The sequence below is a fragment of the Argopecten irradians genome, chromosome 11 (assembly GCF_041381155.1).
Source record: "Argopecten irradians isolate NY chromosome 11, Ai_NY, whole genome shotgun sequence".
Lineage (NCBI taxonomy): Eukaryota > Metazoa > Mollusca > Bivalvia > Pectinida > Pectinidae > Argopecten > Argopecten irradians.
In genome coordinates, this window is record NC_091144.1 from 25325897 (window position 1) to 25345662 (window position 19766).

At 33.2% G+C, this 19766-nt stretch overlaps 1 protein-coding gene across 4 annotated transcripts in view; it reads right to left on the bottom strand.

The window, feature by feature from the left end:
• Nucleotides 1-1085: 1085 nt before the first annotated feature.
• The window catches only part of LOC138335107 (transforming acidic coiled-coil-containing protein 3-like), a 53465-nt gene continuing 34784 nt past the window's right edge, over nucleotides 1086-19766 (bottom strand). For 2 of the 4 annotated variants that reach the window (XM_069284033.1, XM_069284031.1), the window contains 9 exons: nucleotides 19543-19611; nucleotides 17982-17996; nucleotides 12600-12778; nucleotides 11990-12033; nucleotides 11576-11643; nucleotides 11125-11217; nucleotides 10394-10500; nucleotides 9763-9883; nucleotides 1086-4697 (listed from right to left, as the gene is read on the bottom strand). In XM_069284033.1, coding sequence (XP_069140134.1) covers nucleotides 4632-4697; nucleotides 9763-9883; nucleotides 10394-10500; nucleotides 11125-11217; nucleotides 11576-11643; nucleotides 11990-12033; nucleotides 12600-12778; nucleotides 17982-17996; nucleotides 19543-19611 — 762 coding nt within the window. In that variant the 3' untranslated portion in view covers nucleotides 1086-4631. The remainder of the gene's footprint in view (nucleotides 4698-9762; nucleotides 9884-10393; nucleotides 10501-11124; nucleotides 11218-11575; nucleotides 11644-11989; nucleotides 12034-12599; nucleotides 12779-17981; nucleotides 17997-19542; nucleotides 19612-19766) is intronic. The other 2 variants (XM_069284034.1, XM_069284032.1) reach the window with 1 other exon arrangement.

The following is a 19766-nucleotide window of genomic DNA, read 5'->3' on the forward strand; positions in this document are numbered from 1 at the left end:
TGTATGTCATCCTCGATACTCTAGGGGTTTCCGATCACATACAATCTTTACAACCCTGGACTATCTCATAGCAAAACTGGAGGCAACAGAACAAAACAAGTAATTTAGTCCTTTGATGTACATCAAAAGAGCAATATAACGATACACAGTGGTTAACTGTGTGGCATTGAAATAGGGCATAGCTCTCTCTATAGTCTTCAAAGAAAATTGTGCAGGCCTGAGATTGGTTCAGATTTGTTCCCCTGAGCTGCCTTCAGTTTTGCTGAGATTTGTCCAGGGGTGTAGAGATCGTAAATGATCCCTGTGTGTATGCACAGCAATACAAATCTCCATGGTTCAGCTACAGACTACCGAGGCCAAGTATAGGCGATAGAGATAATTTAATATGTTGATTAAAAAAGCAACAAATGTATCCCATAGTTTCTTCCTTATATCTTGATATATTTTAATCTCAAGCTGGAGACTTTTGAGCCAAGTATTCTGCATTTGCATATTACAAAGTTATCTGCCCTTGCAGGTAGGAAAAGAATAATGTTACAATGGATAGCTACCCGCCAAGAGGCAAACTCTGTAATATGCAAAGATAGAATAAAAGGAGATAATCCAATAAACTGACTAATGTACAAACTGGAGACTTTTCAGACAAGTGTGAAGGGAGATAATCCATTATATTGTCATATCTCGAGCTGGTGGCTTATGAGCCAAGTATATGAAGGAAGATGATCCATTTCTTTTGAACCAACCATAAAGGAAAATAATCCAATTGTTGTTAACACATATTTCAAGCTGTAGACTTTGGAGCAAAGTTTAAAAGGAGATAATTCAATTTGTATTGATTAATATCTTGAGCTGGAGACTTTTCAATCTAATTAAAATTAGACTTGTAATTCGGCTCCCAATACAATACTCATGTTACGCTTCAACCGTAAAGTAAAATATTGTAGTGTGTATTGTAGTAATTTTAATTAGATTGGAGACCTTTGAGCCAAGTATATAGGAAGACGTTCGAGTCAAATATAAAGGGAGATAATCTGGTTATAGACTAAGAGTTTTATTCCTGGTAAATCACAACAAACACTTCAACATCTAATTTAACTTTTATTAGAACTTTTAAGTGCTGAGTATCATTAGACAGCAGCTATGATAAATTTTCTGTAAGACAAAGACTTTTCTGATTATTTTGCATTTTAATTTTTCAAATCACAATTTTGTTCAATATTCTCAAAGAAAATATAGGCTTTCTCAGAAAAGAAATGTGATTTCTATGATGATTTTGCATACAATTTTGTCCAACGTTCTTATGGAAAATGTAAGCTTTCTCCAAGAAGAAACTCTTTTAATTATTACCTTTTGAAACATTGTATTTGAGGATAAGAGTCAAGAACATCAATCTAAATTATTTCCAAGCATGTTTGTTTGGGAATTTTTTAAAATGCATATTTGTCAATATTGAAAATATTGAACAAGAACTCCTGTAATTTCTTTCAACATCTCTCAGATATTTATCGCATATTGTTATATTTGAAAACAGCAATAATTTGGAGGAATATTTCAATCAAACCAGGGTTTCAAAGTAACAAGAAAATCAATTTTCCTACTAGGAGGAATGATACCCACTTCAGGATGTTATAACTAAATGACTGTTTGGATTAATTTCAATTGAAAGCTCATTCATAAATTTATAAAATATTGAACTGAACTGGAAGAAAATCTTCTGATAGCAGTTTGTTTCAATTAGTTAAGAGTGAAAACCATATTTGGAGTTGGTGGAACTGTTCATTTCTTTCTAAAAGCATGATATATAAGAAAGACGAATGAACATGAAACGTTTCTTAAAGTTGCACATGTATATAGAGAATATTTTAAAATGGACAAAATTTAAAAAGAAATATTAAAAGCTGATGTCTGAAAGGCAGATTAAAGGTTTATATGAAACAATGAGAAGGCTATGGATCATATGATATTATAGGAGTCATGTGATGATCATATGATGGTCATGTGATCAATAATGACTGGCACAATATATTAAGGTCACATGATAACTCATATCCAGTTTAACAATTGCAAGCTATGAGATAACAACCTACATCCAATGGTAAAATCTGACTGAGTGGGTGATCAAGTTATATATATCTAATAGCATATACACAAATCAATTAGGCATGTGCATTATATATATACATACATACAATATTTCTCAATAAAATTATTCCATTGAAATGAATATAAAATTACAAGGGGGTATATATAATAGGACTGGCAGTATGTACATTAAATAAATTCCATTCTCTAACTTCCTCACACTCCTACAAAGTCTTGGCAATAGTAAATAAAAAACATTTAGAAACTACATGTAATTAAAATATCCCTCTCCATGTAAACAATCCATCATATGTTATAGCAGTAACTTATGTTTTATTCATTTTTATGTTTTATTTTATTAATGCAATAAAATTTCAAGATTTTAATACTTAAATGAACAAATCTGTTTAAAATTCCTCGACATTATACAATAAACAAACAATAACTGCAAACTTGAATCATTATAAAAACAGAAAATTTAAAACACTTTTTTCCCCAAAAATGTTACTGCTAAATAAACTCTTATAATAGAAGCAGGTGTTAAATGTCTTCATACTTCAAAAATACTAACTTAAATAATTGTTTAATCTGAACAATATCCTATTTCTTTTAAACCTAATGAAAGATTCTTATATCAAAACAATATCTCCAATATATTCCCTTTTAATGTGATGGCAACATCAAATGAATTAATCTCTTCACATGGTGAATATTGGTTCTTCATTTAGATGCAGTAAAACATGTCTAAGTGACCACTGCTATATGTAGACCACTTCCTTGCATTGGAGTTCCAAATGGCCAATTTCAACACAATTTGACCTGGGTGTAAAGACTGCTTGGCTATAAAGACCATTTTGTCTTTATCCCTTGAGGATATTAATTGATAGTTATGACTGTATACAAAACATAGAGCTAGCTTTAATATACAGCAAGTTGGTTTTTAACTTAATTTAATTTTATCTGTTTATTAATTGTGTACAGCTGGTGTTGCCAAATAATCAGTAACTGACAATATTTCCCGGTTGAACTTTTTTGACACCAAGATCAATTCTGTCTTTGAATGTGATGGCTCCCTTGCAGGTAGGTATCGATTGTTATGTCTTCATTTTGTGAGTGCAAGTCACACAGTTTTCTTCTAAAAGTATGTGTGATGTTGCGGTCGCAAACATATGACTTCACAATCATTACCTCCCCGTATGTAATTTGCAAATACAGAATAGTTGATCAGAAACGACTGAAAACTTGGTTAAAGTATGGAGACAGACTTTGTACTACACAAAACGATATGTGACGCTCAAATAACTAAAAACTACGAAAGACTTAAAAGTCGTACATCATTTACTCTTCTACATACATACTTACTATCATACTAGGTCAACATGTGACCTTCAACTTACAAGGTCTTGGTTCAACATGTGACCTTCAACTTACAAGGTTAAGGGTCAGCAAGTGACTTTACCGGTAAGCTCTACAAGAACCTGGCATAACATTTTGACATTCAACTTAAAAAGGTCAAATATCATGTGTAACTATAATAAAATATAATAAACATTTAATCCAACTAATCACAGAAACTTGTAAGCATACAAACTGTTAATAACTGTTCATCTCTTCCTTTATAAATTATGGTAACTTTGATAAAACTGCAGCATGAATATTAAGAAAATATTTAAAAAATAGAAAGCATCTTATAAACTATTGTTTCCTTTAGGTCAAAGAAAAGCTTTTCATAAAGTATGATTTATTTAGCTCCGGTTACAGGAAAAGACAAAAGTCAAATCAGATGTACTCAAGTATATGTTACCATGGATACAAGAAGGATTTTATGAAACATGACAACAATGAAGTGTTTCTGAACCACAAAGACAAATTGATATCAATTGAGACATGCCTCTTATCGACAACTGCAAATGTTGCCATGGATACCAAGCATTTCCCAATCACCATGGTAATGTAATGTACACTGCAGGATGAAGCCTCCATAGGAACACTTTCTTTATCAATGGAACACGATGGAAGCACAAAATCCTGGAAATTACTTCATATTGGTTGGATTTATTTTCATCATATTTCGAGTAAATTACTGTCAAACTCTTGCTAGTGCATAGTACAGAAATGCCTGCTATTACTTACAGTAGTTGAGATCCACAAAGCAGCACTATGAACCCAATTATCTCCAGAATACACAAGATTCACAGCAATAGGATCATAACACAGAAACTAAATAAAATTTCCTAAATTCCTTTTGAAATGTTGGCATTCCGGCACGTGCAAAGCAATAGGGTTGAACAGACCTGTCGTTTAAACATTCCGAATATTTGAAAAAAGATTATGATGTTTTGCGTAAATATAACGATCACGAAAAATACATTTGCACCAAAACTTTCATTCAAGTTAGCTTTCAACACAAAACACTCTATCATCAAAATAATGTCAACAAGAAGGACATATTTTCAAACATCAGAGGCAGCATCGTAGAATATTTTGTTGTGAGCTTTTCTCGTGATATCCATATAAGGTAATGTTAGGTCAGTTTTAGTCTCTAGTCTCTAGTCTGACCCCACCTTTGCTATGAGTTCATCACATATTGCTGTTAATTCTTGATTCTCCTGGACCTGTATGGAAGAAAACACAAATCAAATTAATTTTTTTTTTCTAATTTTTAGTTGTTTATATATTTACAGGTACAGCCTTTAAATCCTGAATATACTACAAACAAACTCATTTTTGCAGTGACTAAAGTACACCTTTTCATGACACAAACAATTTTTCCATGCATTTGGTTCTACGGTACATATGGAAAGTTCCCTTAACTTTTTCATTAATTTCTGCAATGCTTTTAAATGAAGAATTAAGTAATTTACTAACTTAGGAATATTCATGAATCTGGGGCCTGGATAATTTCAAGTGATTGCACGTTTCTGGCAGTAATTCTCCGACAGTATTTCAAGGCCTAGAGATTCTTTGGACCTCATCACAGCAAAATCACCACACATTTGACCTCAATAGATACTATATTTTTCGGATTATGAGTCACACATGAGGATAAGCCACAAAGACAATTTTTATAATTTATTTCAGTTTTTGTACATATATAAGTATCCTCATATAAATACCGATTTCCTGGAAACAAAGTAGCAGCTTATACTCCGGAAAATACAGTATAAATAGGCTAAAACTATGTAGCAGCTTATACTCCGGACAATACAGTATAAATAGGTTAAACCTATGTAGCAGCTTATACTTGGGAAATACAGTATAAATAGGCTAAAACTATGTAGCAGCTTATACTCCAGAAAATACAGTATAAATAGGCTAAAACTATGTAGCAGCTTATACTCCGGAAAATACAGTATAAATAGGCTAAAACTATGTAGCAGCTTATACTCCGGAAAATACAGTATAAATAGGCTAAAACTATGTAGCAGCTTATACTCCAGAAAATACAGTATAAATAGGCTAAAACTATGTAGCAGCTTATACTCCGGAAAATACAGTATAAATAGGCTAAAACTATGTAGCAGCTTATACTCCAGAAAATACAGTATAAATAGGCTAAAACTATGTAGCAGCTTATACTCCGGAAAATACAGTATAAATAGGCTAAAACTATGTAGCAGCTTATACTCCAGAAAATACAGTATAAATAGGCTAAAACTATGTAGCAGCTTATACTCCGGAAAATACAGTATAAATAGGCTAAAACTATGTAGCAGCTTATACTCCGGAAAATACAGTATAAATAGGCTAAAACTATGTAGCAGCTTATACTCCGGAAAATACAGAATAAATAGGCTAAAACTATGTAGCAGCTTATACTCCGGAAAATACAGTATAAATAGACTAAAACTATGTAGCAGCTTATACTCCAGAAAATACAGTAAAAATAGACTTAAACTATGTAGCAGCTTATACTCCAGAAAATACAGTATAAATAGACTAAAACTATGTGGCAGCTTATACTCCGGAAAATACAGTATAAATAGACTAAATCTATGTAGCAGCTTATACTCCAGAAAATACTGTATAAATAGACTTAAACTATGTAGCAGCTTATACTCCAGAAAATACTGTATAAATAGACTAAAACTATGTAGCAGCTTATACTCCGGAAAATACAGTATAAATAGGCTAAAACTATGTAGCAGCTTACACTCCGAAAAATACAGTATAAATAGGCTAAAAATATGTAGCAGCTTACACTCTGGAAAATACAGTATAAATAGGCTAAAACTATGTAGCGGCTTATACTCCGGAAAATACAGTATAAATAGGCTAAACCTATGTAGCAGCTTATACTCCGCAAAATACAGTATAAATAGGCTGAAACTATGTAGCAGCTTAATACTCCGGAAAATACAGTATAAATAGACTAAAACTATGTAGCAGCTTATACTCCGCAAAATACAGTATAAACTATGTAGCAGCTTATACTCCGGAAAATACTGTATAAATAGGCTTACACTATGTAGCAGCTTATACTCCAGAAAATACAGTACTCCGCAAAATACAGTATAAATAGGCTGAAACTATGTAGCAGCTTATACTCCGGAAAATACAGTATAAATAGGCTAAAACTATGTAGCAGCTTATACTCCGCAAAATACAGTATAAATAGGCTAAAACTATATAGCAGCATATACTCCGGAAAATACTGTATAAATACGCTAAAACTATGTAGCAGCTTATACTCCGCAAAATACAGTATAAACTATGTAGCAGCTTATACTCCGGAAAATACAGTATAAATAGGCTAAAACTATGTAGCAGCTTATACTCCGGAAAATACAGTATAAATAGGCTAAAACTATGTAGCAGCTTATACTCTGGAAAATACTGTATAAATAGGCTAAAACTATATAGCAGCATATACTCCGGAAAATACTGTATAAATAGGCTAAAACTATGTGGCAGCTTATACTCCGGAAAATACAGTATAAATATAAATAGAAAATACTTAAACTATGTAGCAGCTTATACTCCGGAAAATACAGTATAAATAGGCTAAAACTATGTAGCAGCTTATACTCCGGAAAATACAGTATAAATAGGCTAAAACTATGTAGCAGCTTATACTCCGGAAAATACAGTATAAATAGGCTTAAACTATGTAGCAGCTTATACTCCGGAAAATACAGTATAAATAGGCTAAAAATATGTAGCAGCTTACTACTCCGGAAAATACAGTATAAATAGGCTAAAACTATGTAGCAGCTTATACTCCAGAAAATACTGTATAAATAGACTAAAACTATGTAGCAGCTTATACTCCGGAAAATACAGTATAAATAGGCTAAAACTATGTAGCAGCTTACACTCCGGAAAAATACAGTATAAATAGGCTAAAAATATGTAGCAGCTTACACTCTGGAAAATACAGTATAAATAGGCTAAAACTATGTAGCAGCTTATACTCCGGAAAATACAGTATAAATAGGCTAAACCTATGTAGCAGCTTATACTCCGAAAATACAGTATAAAATAGGCTAAAACTATGTAGCAGCTTAATACTCCGGAAAATACAGTATAAATAGGACTAAAACTATGTAGCAGCTTATACTCCGGCAAAATACAGTATAAAACTACTATGTAGCAGCTTATACTCCGGAAAATACAGTATAAACTATGTAGGCTTAACGAAACTATGTTAAACAGTATACTCCAAAAAATGTAGCAGCTTACTACTCCCGGAAAATACAGTATAAATAGGCTAAAACTATGTAGCAGCTTATACTCCGGAAAATACAGTATAAATAGGCTAAAACTATATAGCAGCATATACTCCGGAAAATACTGTATAAATACGCTAAAACTATGTAGCAGCTTATACTCCGCAAAATACAGTATAAAAGGCTATGTAGCAGCTTATACTCCGGAAAATACAGTATAAATAGGCTAAAACTATGTAGCAGCTTATACTCCGGAAAATACAGTATAAATAGGTTAAACCTATGTAGCAGCTTATACTCTGGAAAATACTGTATAAATAGGCTAAAACTATATAGCAGCATATACTCCGGAAAATACTGTATAAATAGGCTAAAACTATGTGGCAGCTTATACTCCGGAAAATACAGTATAAATAGGCTTAAACTATGTAGCAGCTTATACTCCGGAAAATACAGTATAAATAGACTAAAACTATGTAGCAGCTTATACTCCGGAAAATACAGTATAAATAGGCTAAAACTATGTAGCAGCTTATACTCCGGAAAATACAGTATAAATAGGCTGAAACAATGTATCAGCTTACACTCCGGAAAATACAGTATAAATAGGCTAAAAATATGTAGCAGCTTACTCTCCGGAAAATACAGTATAAATAGGCTAAAACTATGTAGCAGCTTATACTCCGGAAAATACAGTATAAATAGGCTAAAACTATGTAGCAGCTTATACTCCGGAAAATACAGTATAAATAGGCTGAAACTATGTAGCAGCTTATACTCCGGAAAATACAGTATAATATAAAACTATGTAGCAGCTTATACTCCGGAAAATACAGTATAAATAGGCTAAAACTATGTAGCAGCTTAATACTCCGGAAAATACAGTAAAATATAAAACTATGTAGCAGCTTATACTCCGCAAAATACAGTATAAAACTATGTAGCAGCTTATACTCCGGAAAATACAGTATAAATAGGTAAACTATGTAGCAGCTTATACTCGGAAAATACTGTATAAATAGGCTAAAACTATGTAGCAGCATATACTCCGGAAAATACTGTATAAATAGGCTAAAACTATGTGGCAGCTTATACTCCGGAAAATACAGTATAAATAGGCTTAAAACTATGTAGCAGCTTATACTCCGGAAAATACAGTATAAATAGACTAAAACTATGTAGCAGCTTATACTCCAGAAAATACAGTAAAAATAGACTTAAACTATGTAGCAGCTTATACTCCAGAAAATACAGTATAAATAGACTAAAACTATGTAGCAGCTTATACTCCGGAAAATACAGTATAAATAGGCTAAAACTATGTAGCAGCTTATACTCCGGAAAATACAGTATAAATAGGCTGAAACTATGTAGCAGCTTATACTCCGGAAAATACAGTATAAATAGGCTAAAACTATGTAGCAGCTTATACTCCGGAAAATACAGTATAAATAGGCTAAAACTATGTAGCAGCTTATACTCCGGAAAATACAGTATAAATAGGCTAAAACTATGTAGCAGCTTATACTCCGGAAAATACAGTATAAATAGGCTAAAACTATGTAGCAGCTTATACTCCGGAAAATACAGTATAAATAGGCTGAAACTATGTAGCAGCTTACACTCCGGAAAATACAGTATAAATAGGCTAAAACTATGTAGCAGCTTATACTCCGCAAAATACAGTATAAACTATGTAGCAGCTTATACTCCGGAAAATACAGTATAAATAGGCTAAAACTATGTAGCAGCTTATACTCCGGAAAATACAGTATAAATAGGCTAAAACTATGTAGCAGCTTATACTCCGGAAAATACAGTATAAACTATGTAGCAGCTTATACTCCGCAAAATACAGTATAAACTATGTAGCAGCTTATACTACGGAAAATACAGTATAAACTATGTAGCAGCTTATACTACGGAAAATACAGTATAAATAGACTAAAACTATGACATCATCCTTTCCATGAACAATGAGTCATTTCACCTTTAGTTTTTACCCACTAACCTTTTGTTCTAGTGTCTTCTCCAGCCCTTGTACACGAAGATCAGATTTTCGCATGGCTGCTTCAAGTCGTGCTACATCTGCTGTCGTCGTCTTTTTCACCTTTTCAATTTCTTGATTTGCACTACAAAAATAAAATGGACATCATCAATAATAATTTCCTATTCAAATATGATGAATATTAATTTCAGACCTTAAAATCACCTGATATACTGGCATTCTATCTTACTTTGACTTTTTAAACTTCAATCAATTATTAAAAGAAGGAAAATTCAGCATGGCGTAGTGCATGTGTGGTAGATGTATCACCGTATGTTTAGGGCTGGGTTTTATTAGTTTAACGTCCCATTAACAGCCAGGGTCATGTAACAACGTGCCAGATTTGTTATTGGAGGAAAGCCGGAGTACCCGAAGAAAAACCACAGAGCAGTGGTCAGTACCTGGCAACTGCTCCACTTGGGATTCTAACCCAGAGGTGGACGACTTGTGGTAATATGTCGAGACATCTTAACCACTTGGCCACCGCGGCCTGACACTGTGTGTGTAAATTTGGGAGGCTGTGTAACATTATCAAAAGCATCTTTTTTTTTATCATACCAAATTGTTCCTGTTAGATAGAGTAATCTTTACTTACAGGTCTAATTTTTCTTCGGCCTGCTGAAGAACATCCTGAAGTTTCTCTTCTGATTTCTTCAGCTTGGACTGGTAATCCTGAACACATTTCTTCAAAACTTCTTCATTCTGAAACAGAAACAAAGCATATAAGATATCATTAAAAACAATTGGATTTGAAATGAAAATATCTTTGTGTTGTAATTTACTATTTACTGTTTTGTTGAATTATTCGCATTTTGGAAATATTAGTTTGTTTCACTTTCATTAAATCTCTGCCAATATATTCACGCACAAATATATCTGCAAGAGCAATTTTTGTAAATAATTATACTTTAGATGAACATTGTGATAATTTTCACATTGTGAACAGTTTGAAAGCTGGATTAGTGAAAATATCCACATTTACCGTATCAATGAACAATATTTTTCTGACTTGTTCAATTTTAGAAGTTTTATGAAATCTTGGCTAAGGATATGACAGTGATAAAAGGAAATATAGACAACACTGTATCACACTTTTAATGGTTTATAATCTGTGTTTTCTTCAAACTAAATTTCAGCTTCAATAGCTTCAAGTAATGGAAAAATACAATTTCTCTCTTTTTTTTCTATGACAAATAAGATGTAGAATTTATTTCCATAAATGTAAATGCTTGTGTAGCTCCATCACCAGAGTCAAAGAGACAGAGACAGCATTAAGTGTGTAACTGTAATACACCCGGTTATTTTACATTGATGTAAGAATCTAACCTTTTTAAAGCCCTCCACGACACCTTTGGTTTTTTCGTAGCGTCTGTGGAGGTCGGAGAAGGCCATCTCTACTGACTGTAGATCCTCTAGGGCCTGAAAATATACACAAGATTACACATACTCTAGTCTATATATGTTATCTACCTCAAGGTTGTAACTGTAAACTGGCCATGGTACAAAAGTCCAGATAGAAAGAATAATTATGAAAGTAATAAAATAAACTACAAGATATTGGCTAAAATAAATAACTTCAATGAAAATTCATTGTCATGACATTGACTTCAATCAAAATTCAGTATCATTATCTTAACTTCAAACAAAATTCAGTCTTGTGACTTTTTGTGACTTTGACTTCAAACAAAATCCAGTGTCATGACTTTGAACTTTGCCAAAATCCAGTATCACTACCTTGACCATGAACTTCCATCCAGTGTGATGACCTTGAACTCACCTGATCTCTCTCCTTCACTACATCTTCCATGGACTGCTGAGATTCTGAACATGTTTTTTCTTTCTCCGCTGTCAACGTAAATCAATGTTATCAATATCAGGACTTCATTGTTAAAATTTCTTAAAACATCATTGTATAATATGTTGAATGTTATATAACAAAGGTATCAGAATTAAACTATGCATTATAAGTCACCAGTTTCTACAGTGTAAACTCAATGTGAAGTTCTTTTATGTAGTAATGGTATCCCAAATGTCCTTTCTAATCTTTATTCTTAGATATTCTTGACCCTTGAGATTTCAGCATTAAGGTGGCAACTCCTTCTGTATTTATTAGACCAAACTACAGCAATATGATTTGCTTTACACTGGTCACCTGGATTTTTATTGATACCATGCTACTGATGATACATACCCTGAAGTTGGGCGATGGTTTTTTCAAACTCAGCAACAACACACCTGTAAATCAAAAATAGATCTTGTATATTTCCACGTTGAAACATGCACAGAGATCTGTTTGTGGATTTCACTCACATACTCCCACTCCATTCATCAAATTAATGATCCAACATGATTGACTAGAGTTTCTTAATGTTTTTGGTTGGGGTTTAGTTTAATGTGCTATGGTCATTGGTCATGTACATTTTGTATAAAGACGTGGCAGGTTTATTGGTGGAGGAAAGCCAGAGTACCAGGAGAAAAACCACTGACCAGCGGTCAGTACCTGGCAACTGCCCCACTTGGGATTCAAACTTGCGATCCAGAGGTGGATGGCTTGTGGTCATTCATATCACTTCATACTATATTTGACCAATTAAGCCACCTCTGTACCTATACATGCCCTCCCCCTTTTTGAGGCCTTAATTCTACTTACCGTGACTTAAATACAGATACTTTTCACTATCTAAATTCTTTTGCAAACTGATAACTCTTCTCCAGAAAAGAGGAAGGGTGCTAATTACAGCAAATATGACAATGATAATCTGTGCAGTATTTGTATTTATTATGAAAGACATATCTTATACCTCATGTCCTGGTTGGCTTGTTTATAGCTCTTGCATTGCTCTTCAAAGTGAGATAAATTTTTCTCTCGGTCGGCAAGTTTTCGACTCCATTCCCTTTCTTTATTGAGTAGTTTGGCCTGGAACTCTAGGTCCAGGTCTTGTTTTAATTTGTTCCACTCGGACTGAGAGTATTTCAGGACCTGTGTCAAAACAGACAAAACATGAGATTTTAAATACTTTTGAGTGAGAAGAAATTAAATTAATCACTAATACATACAGTTGGCCGTTTCATACCAGATCCAGTCTACCTAGCTTTATAAACAAAGACTGTACTACACATGTTGATAATCAGAAACACCAGTAAAGGCCACAAAATAAACCAGAGATAAAAACTTTAACCAATTGTATTCATTATGATGATAGAACAGGGGATCATTATACAAATGTGAGGGTGATGTGCTTAACCCCTAATGGTCTAATAATAGCTTATTGAAAGGGCATTATTTGGTCATAGTATCGTCTCATGGTGGGAAAGTGCTCTCACAGTCTCGACAAATATGACTTCGATTTTGAAATTATATTTTCTTACTATAACACACTGGCTACAAGCAGTGGATGAATTGTAATTAGGGATAAGGTTTATCTTAGCATATTTGCAAGGTTTTGATATGATCTAATGTACTAAATCAGCTAGGATATACTTTTATTCGTTGTCGAAGGCCTATGACATTGTCTTAATTCAAATATATGACCTGATGGCCAAACTAGCAGCCTTACATGGGAAAATTTGATGACAAAGAGAAACAGAACATGAAAAAAAAATTATTGAATGTGCTCCTTCTGTGTTAAGTTAACTAAGTTAATACTGTGAACCCACGATATTGCTAAAAACTGACAATCTGAATGGTAGCTTCAGGGAAAGGGCTTGATAACTAAGAAAACAAGAGGCCCATGGGCCTTAACGCTCATCTGACTCATGGTACAAAACAACAAAGTCACAGTATAAAGTAGTAGTTAACGATTAATATAAACAATATAAGGAACTCCTTAGTTGAATATTTAAGTTTCTGAAATAGGTAAATGTCATTTGTTGAACAAACTTGGTAGCCCTTCATCCATATATGGTTGTAACCCATTCAAGGATTAATATAAGGAGGAGTCAGATTTTAAAGCCAAATTTCAGCAAAGCTCCCATTTTGGACCTCCGCCGTACTATCCCAATGGGTCTTAGCTTGGTCCTTTATAAAATATGATCGTCCTCACCTAAAGTTACCCCTTCTAAATCAATTAAAACCCCTATAGATTAATTTTCATTGAGATTGGAGACTGAAACCTGAAAACAGGAAGTGGGCCAGCAGCCATCTTGGAATACCGAAATCTTAACGAAAAATGTTTGCATGTTGTTCAGCATCAATTAAAACCCCTATATACCAATTTAATTTTCATTGAGATCGGAGACTGAAACCTTAAAACAGGAAGTGGGCCAGCGGCCATCTTGGCATACCAAAATCTTTACGAAAATGTTTGCATGTTGTTCGGCATCAATTAAAACCCCTATAGACCAATTTTGATTGAGATCGGAGACCAAAACCTGAAAACAGGAAGTGGGCCAGCTAAAATTAAGAAAATTTGCCCTTTTGGGACCCCACCCTTCTGTCAATAGAGGTCGGACAAGACTCATTCATAGAAAATATTATTGTCCTTCCCCAATGATGTTTCACACCAAATATGGATGAAATTCATCCAAGGATGAAGGAGGAGTAGGATTTTAAAGCTAAAATTAAGAACATTTCCCCATTTGGGGCCTCAGCCCCTAGGGGTCGGACCAGGCTCATTTATATAAAATATAATTGTCCTACCCCAATGATGTTTTACACCAAATATAGATGAAATCCATCCAAGGATGAAGGAGGAGTAGGATTTTAAAGCTAAAATTAAGAAAATTTGCCCTTTTGGGGCCCCACCCCTCAGCCCCTAGGGGTCTGACCAGCCTCATTTATATAAAATATGATTGTCCTTCCCCAATGATGTTTCACACCAAATATAGATGTAATCTATTCAAGGATGAAGGAGGAGTAGGATTTTAAAGCTAAAATTAAGAAAATTTGCCCTTTTGGGGCCCCGCCAATCTGCCCCTAGGGGTCGGACCTATCTCATTTATATGAAATATGATTGTCCTTCCCCAAGGATGTTTCATGCCAAATATGGATGTAATTCACTCAAGGGTTTAGGAGGAGTAGGCTTTTGTATAAATAGTTTTACGCACGACGGACGGTGGACGACGGACGGCGCACGACGACAGACAAAACACGATGACAATAGGTCATCCTGACCTTCGGTCAAATGACCTAACAATTACAGCAGTTCAGAAAATTCACAATCTGAGAGTCTGGGCAGGGGACGTAAGTGTTTAGATTATCAAGGGTTCACTGTTAACAACAATATTACAAACAATCACTAGTGAATTCTACCATGCATTTAAAACACATTTTTATTTTCATCCAGGATTTAAATCTGTAAATTAAAGAAAGTACATTGTAACAGCACTAGGTGGTTTTCTATGGCACTTGTATTACCCTTCCGAGGTAAGACTTTTTCTGCTTCAAGCTCTACCAAGCATCTCTGGTCTGAAATCAAGTCACACCATCTAGCTCTTGTGGCCAAAGCTTGTAAACAATGATATCACTCTCTTTATATTGTTAATGTATTATTGTTAAGAATCTGGAAGAAATTTACATAGGTTTCATACCCCAATATTTATAATGTTAAAGGATTATTTTTTTTAAATATCTGTATCTGTTTATACTTATGATAATCCGTTTGTTAAGACACTGAATACAAAGGTTATTTGTTATAATTAGACATAAATAATATCACTTTCTGGCTTACATATAAATCAATTAAAACTTTCTGGCTCACATGTAAATTAATTATCCTTCATCATATGTATATTTGTTTAATCTTTAATAAAGTTATGATACCTCATACATGATTACATAACAGTTGAGTTAATTGTACAAACATTTCCACCATAAATTCTTCATATTTGATATGTGGATAGTATATTGATGAGTATTGATTCCATATATCACTAAAGATCTTGTTTGCACCAAAGTAGTGGTCAGGAATACTTATCATTTATTTTATTTTACATTTATTTTGGCAAGTGAACATTTTATGCAGGGAAAAGTCAACAAATTGTGAGTGAATTGTGATAAAACACTGGGTTTCTCATTGTTACACAGAGTTATCCCCCTTACCAGCATATATTTATTGTCATACAATTACGAGAAAATTATGTAGTTTTCTCGCTCCTTTATGACATTTCTCATACAAAATGAAGTGCTAATCCAAAACTGCTCACAAGGGCAGATAAATCTGTGTAACAAAAAGATGGAATGGAAAACCAACTTGTGATGCATTAGGACCTTAACCTTGTGTTATGTAAGTGAAATTCTTAAACGATTTGTCTGTCTGTATACTAAATTCATTTAGAAGGTTTTATGAAGTTTTTTCTGCATATTATATACACCAAATTCTATATTTCAGAATTATTTAAATAGTTCAGCCTCTAACCTAGCCATGTTATCAATACTTTATATCTCTATGTTTACAAAAACTTCATAATTTATCTAATCAATAGAAATTTTACAAGAAATTAATCAAATTCAAGTTATTCAACAAAACAGCAAAGCAATTTAACAGCAAACAAGATTCAGAAAACATGATTATATCTTTACTATTAAAGTTTTATAATGGTATTTATAAAACAAAATCAGTTGTGACCTAATATCAATTCTTAAAATACCAGTAATTCACACCCTTCACCAGTCAATACAGAGACTCAATATTAGCAGTCAATCCAGGGTCTGAACATTAGCAGTCAATCCAGGGTCTAAACATTAGCAGTCAATCCAGGGTCTAAATATTAGCAGTCAATCCAGGGTCTAAACATTAGCAATTAATTCAGGGTCTGAACATTAGCAGTCAATCCAGGCTCTAAACATTAGCAGTCAATCCAGGGTCTAAACATTAGCAGTCAATCCAGGGTCTAAACATTAGCAGTCAATCCAGGGTCTAAACATTAGCAATTAATTCAGGGTCTGAACATTAGCAGTCAATCCAGGCTCTAAACATTAGCAGTCAATCCAGGCTCTAAACATTAGCTATCATTCTAGGGTCTGAAAATTAGCATGTCGGTTGTAGAATTTATATGTTAATATTGATAGAGCCAAGATCACAATCCCACATGGGCATACAGTCAGCAGTAAAATAACCATGCACATCACATTCACTATCAACAAAATATAGATATATACATATGTATAGTACATTGTATACAGTAGATCTGGTCAGGTAAAATAAATAACTCAGTTACCCCTGAAATTTCACAATGCACTCTCAGCCTTAGAAATAGGACCGTCCATTTGTGTCTTCAGGGTTGAATGAGTTAATGCATATATAAAATTGTTGATGTTGACGTTGAAGTTTTTATTTAGATTTGATGGTTTTATTGCCATAAGAATTCCTATGTAATATATGTCATCATGGTTTAGAGTTTAAATTAATCAATTGCAATTTGAAGACTTGCATATCTAATTTGATAACAATTGTTCAATTATGACACTGATGACATCACATTCTAACGATCATGACCTTGAACCAAGTTTAACAAAACCTCTAACCAACCATCAACTTTGTAATGTTATAGACCATGCCAACGACCTTGACCCAATTCAACAACACACTGTACTGTTATGTATCCAATTTTAATCCAGATGACCTTGACCTTATTATCATTTTGAAGGAAAAGAACAAAATCATGCTATATATATCATTTTACACAATAACTTAATTGTTTTTAAACTGCTTTTGAAGACATGCTAGGAGGATATTGTTCATAAAACATAGACATGATAATGATTCATACATTCTTTTGATCTCAGAATTTCACAGAATTATTGTGACTGGTGTATGTTAGGGGAGTTTGAAGGGAAAATATGAGTGGACATTGAATAGGAAGCTTTCCAGATACTAAAACGATGTTGGTATATTATATTTACTGTCAATTATTCCCACCACCTAGTGATGGTGACATCACAAAAACCACATCAAAATATGACATCACAATTAGTGGAAGATGAGACTAATCAACAATAAATTGTACTTCACTTGCACCATTCTGGTATCTCAAAATCAACGTATTAGTGTGAACTGCCATCAAGGGAATGGAGATAACAAAATTCATAAAGTCAGATCCTGTAGGGCTCAAACTAGAGCTAAATCCCATGGGTCTCAACTAGGGCGTGATCCAAGAGGTCTCCAACTAGAGTTGGGTCCCGTGGAGCTTCAACAGATTGCAGTTAGAAGCATTATCACACAGAATGTAGGGGTATACTCTACCTGTGAACTCTTCTCCTGCGGAACAACGATGAAAGCACATTGAAATTAATCTGATATACAATGTATATATATATATATCAGTAGACGAAAAAACCCTTTTGTAATGCACTTTTAGTGAAGAATCAAAGTTTGCCATAGAAACTAAAAGCTTGGATATTCTTTTAATGCATCAAATATTTTATCTGTTTATTTTTATTTAACCATAATTTAAGGGGAAAACTCTTTACTCCTGATTATGTGTGCAATGTTTTCAGTATTATTTTTGAGTGATATTCACTTTAAATTATGGTTTAAACACATCTGTGATATCATTCATTGTAATTTGAGTTCATATACTGTAAGCCAACTTTTTTGATATGTGATTTACTTTCGTGATATTTACAATTCATTTTAAATCCCAAAAGTTTGCCTCCACAAATTATTATTTACTTTGATACTATTGAAAGATATTTCAGTTCAGATTTTGAATCTGCAAAAAATTAATCTCCACAAATTTGAATTGATATGTAAATCCCGAAAGTTAGTACCACAAAAGAAAGTTGGTATACAGAATCCACCAGAAATCACAAACAATACAAATCACAATCCAACACTTATTATAATACTGTGTGGCAAGCATTGTTGACACTCTATCACAATGGCATTATAAAACAGTCAAGCTTTGTGAGGAATTAATATCTCTATGGGTGGGATTGTGTTGAAGATGTCAGTATTACTGGAAGTTTATTGTTCTATCCAACAAACTAATTGTTATTCTAATATTAAAGATGCTCCACCTCTGACAGCACATAAATGATATTCATTATATGAACAATAATTGGTGTTTAATCGTGTATATATATGTCTAATTAACACAAAAAAATAATACAAAATAATTTATTTGCCTTAGGTACATGCGCAATCAGTACCTTATTCCATTTAGGATATAGTGCCAAGGAATTTTTTCGGGATGCAATTAATTATTTTTCATATTTTTAACTTGAAGAAAAAATAAGAAGCTCAAACTTTTCCATGGTGGTAATGGTGTAAAGTAAGTAACTTTTGTAACTGAAGAAAAATACTAAATCATCTGCTCCTGTTTTTGATAGTGAAAAAAGACCATTTGTCGGCGGTGGAGCATCTTTAAATATAAAGAAATAGCACAAAATAATAAGTACTAAGATAACGAACGAAACAATACCTGAAGCATATGGCTTAATATTAATTCAGACTCAGAATTATTTACATTTTTTCAATGGAGTTAATTTTAATTAGTAACAATATAAGATATTTATCGTGAGAGTTTAAAATGATCTAGACATGCACAAGTCACATCTTCAAAAATTAATAATTATAAATTTGTGTGAAGAATTCACGTTCATTAAGAATCAAAAATGAATGTTCAGAATGTAAACAAAGTTGTAATATCAACTGAATACCTAAATATTCAAAAATTTTCAATTAACCCCCAATCTGAAAGATAAATGTATACACAAAAAACGTATAAATGAGACAAAAGTTCCATTTCCCCTCCTAATTTAGTTTAATTATTACCGAGATATCTACAAGTATGATGACTTACTTGGACGAGTTGTACTACCGACTCCTGGTTTTCCATCTTGTAACCACTTCGATCCCCATCCCCATCACTCTACAAAAATAAACAAGAGAAAAATGTCAGCAAAAAGGATTATTTTCAAGCTTTAAGTTTTTCTCCCCCTATACCCTTAATTCTATCAAAACATGAACATGTTCTGCTACAATTAAAAACATCTTGATGATATTTATGTAGATATATTAAACTAC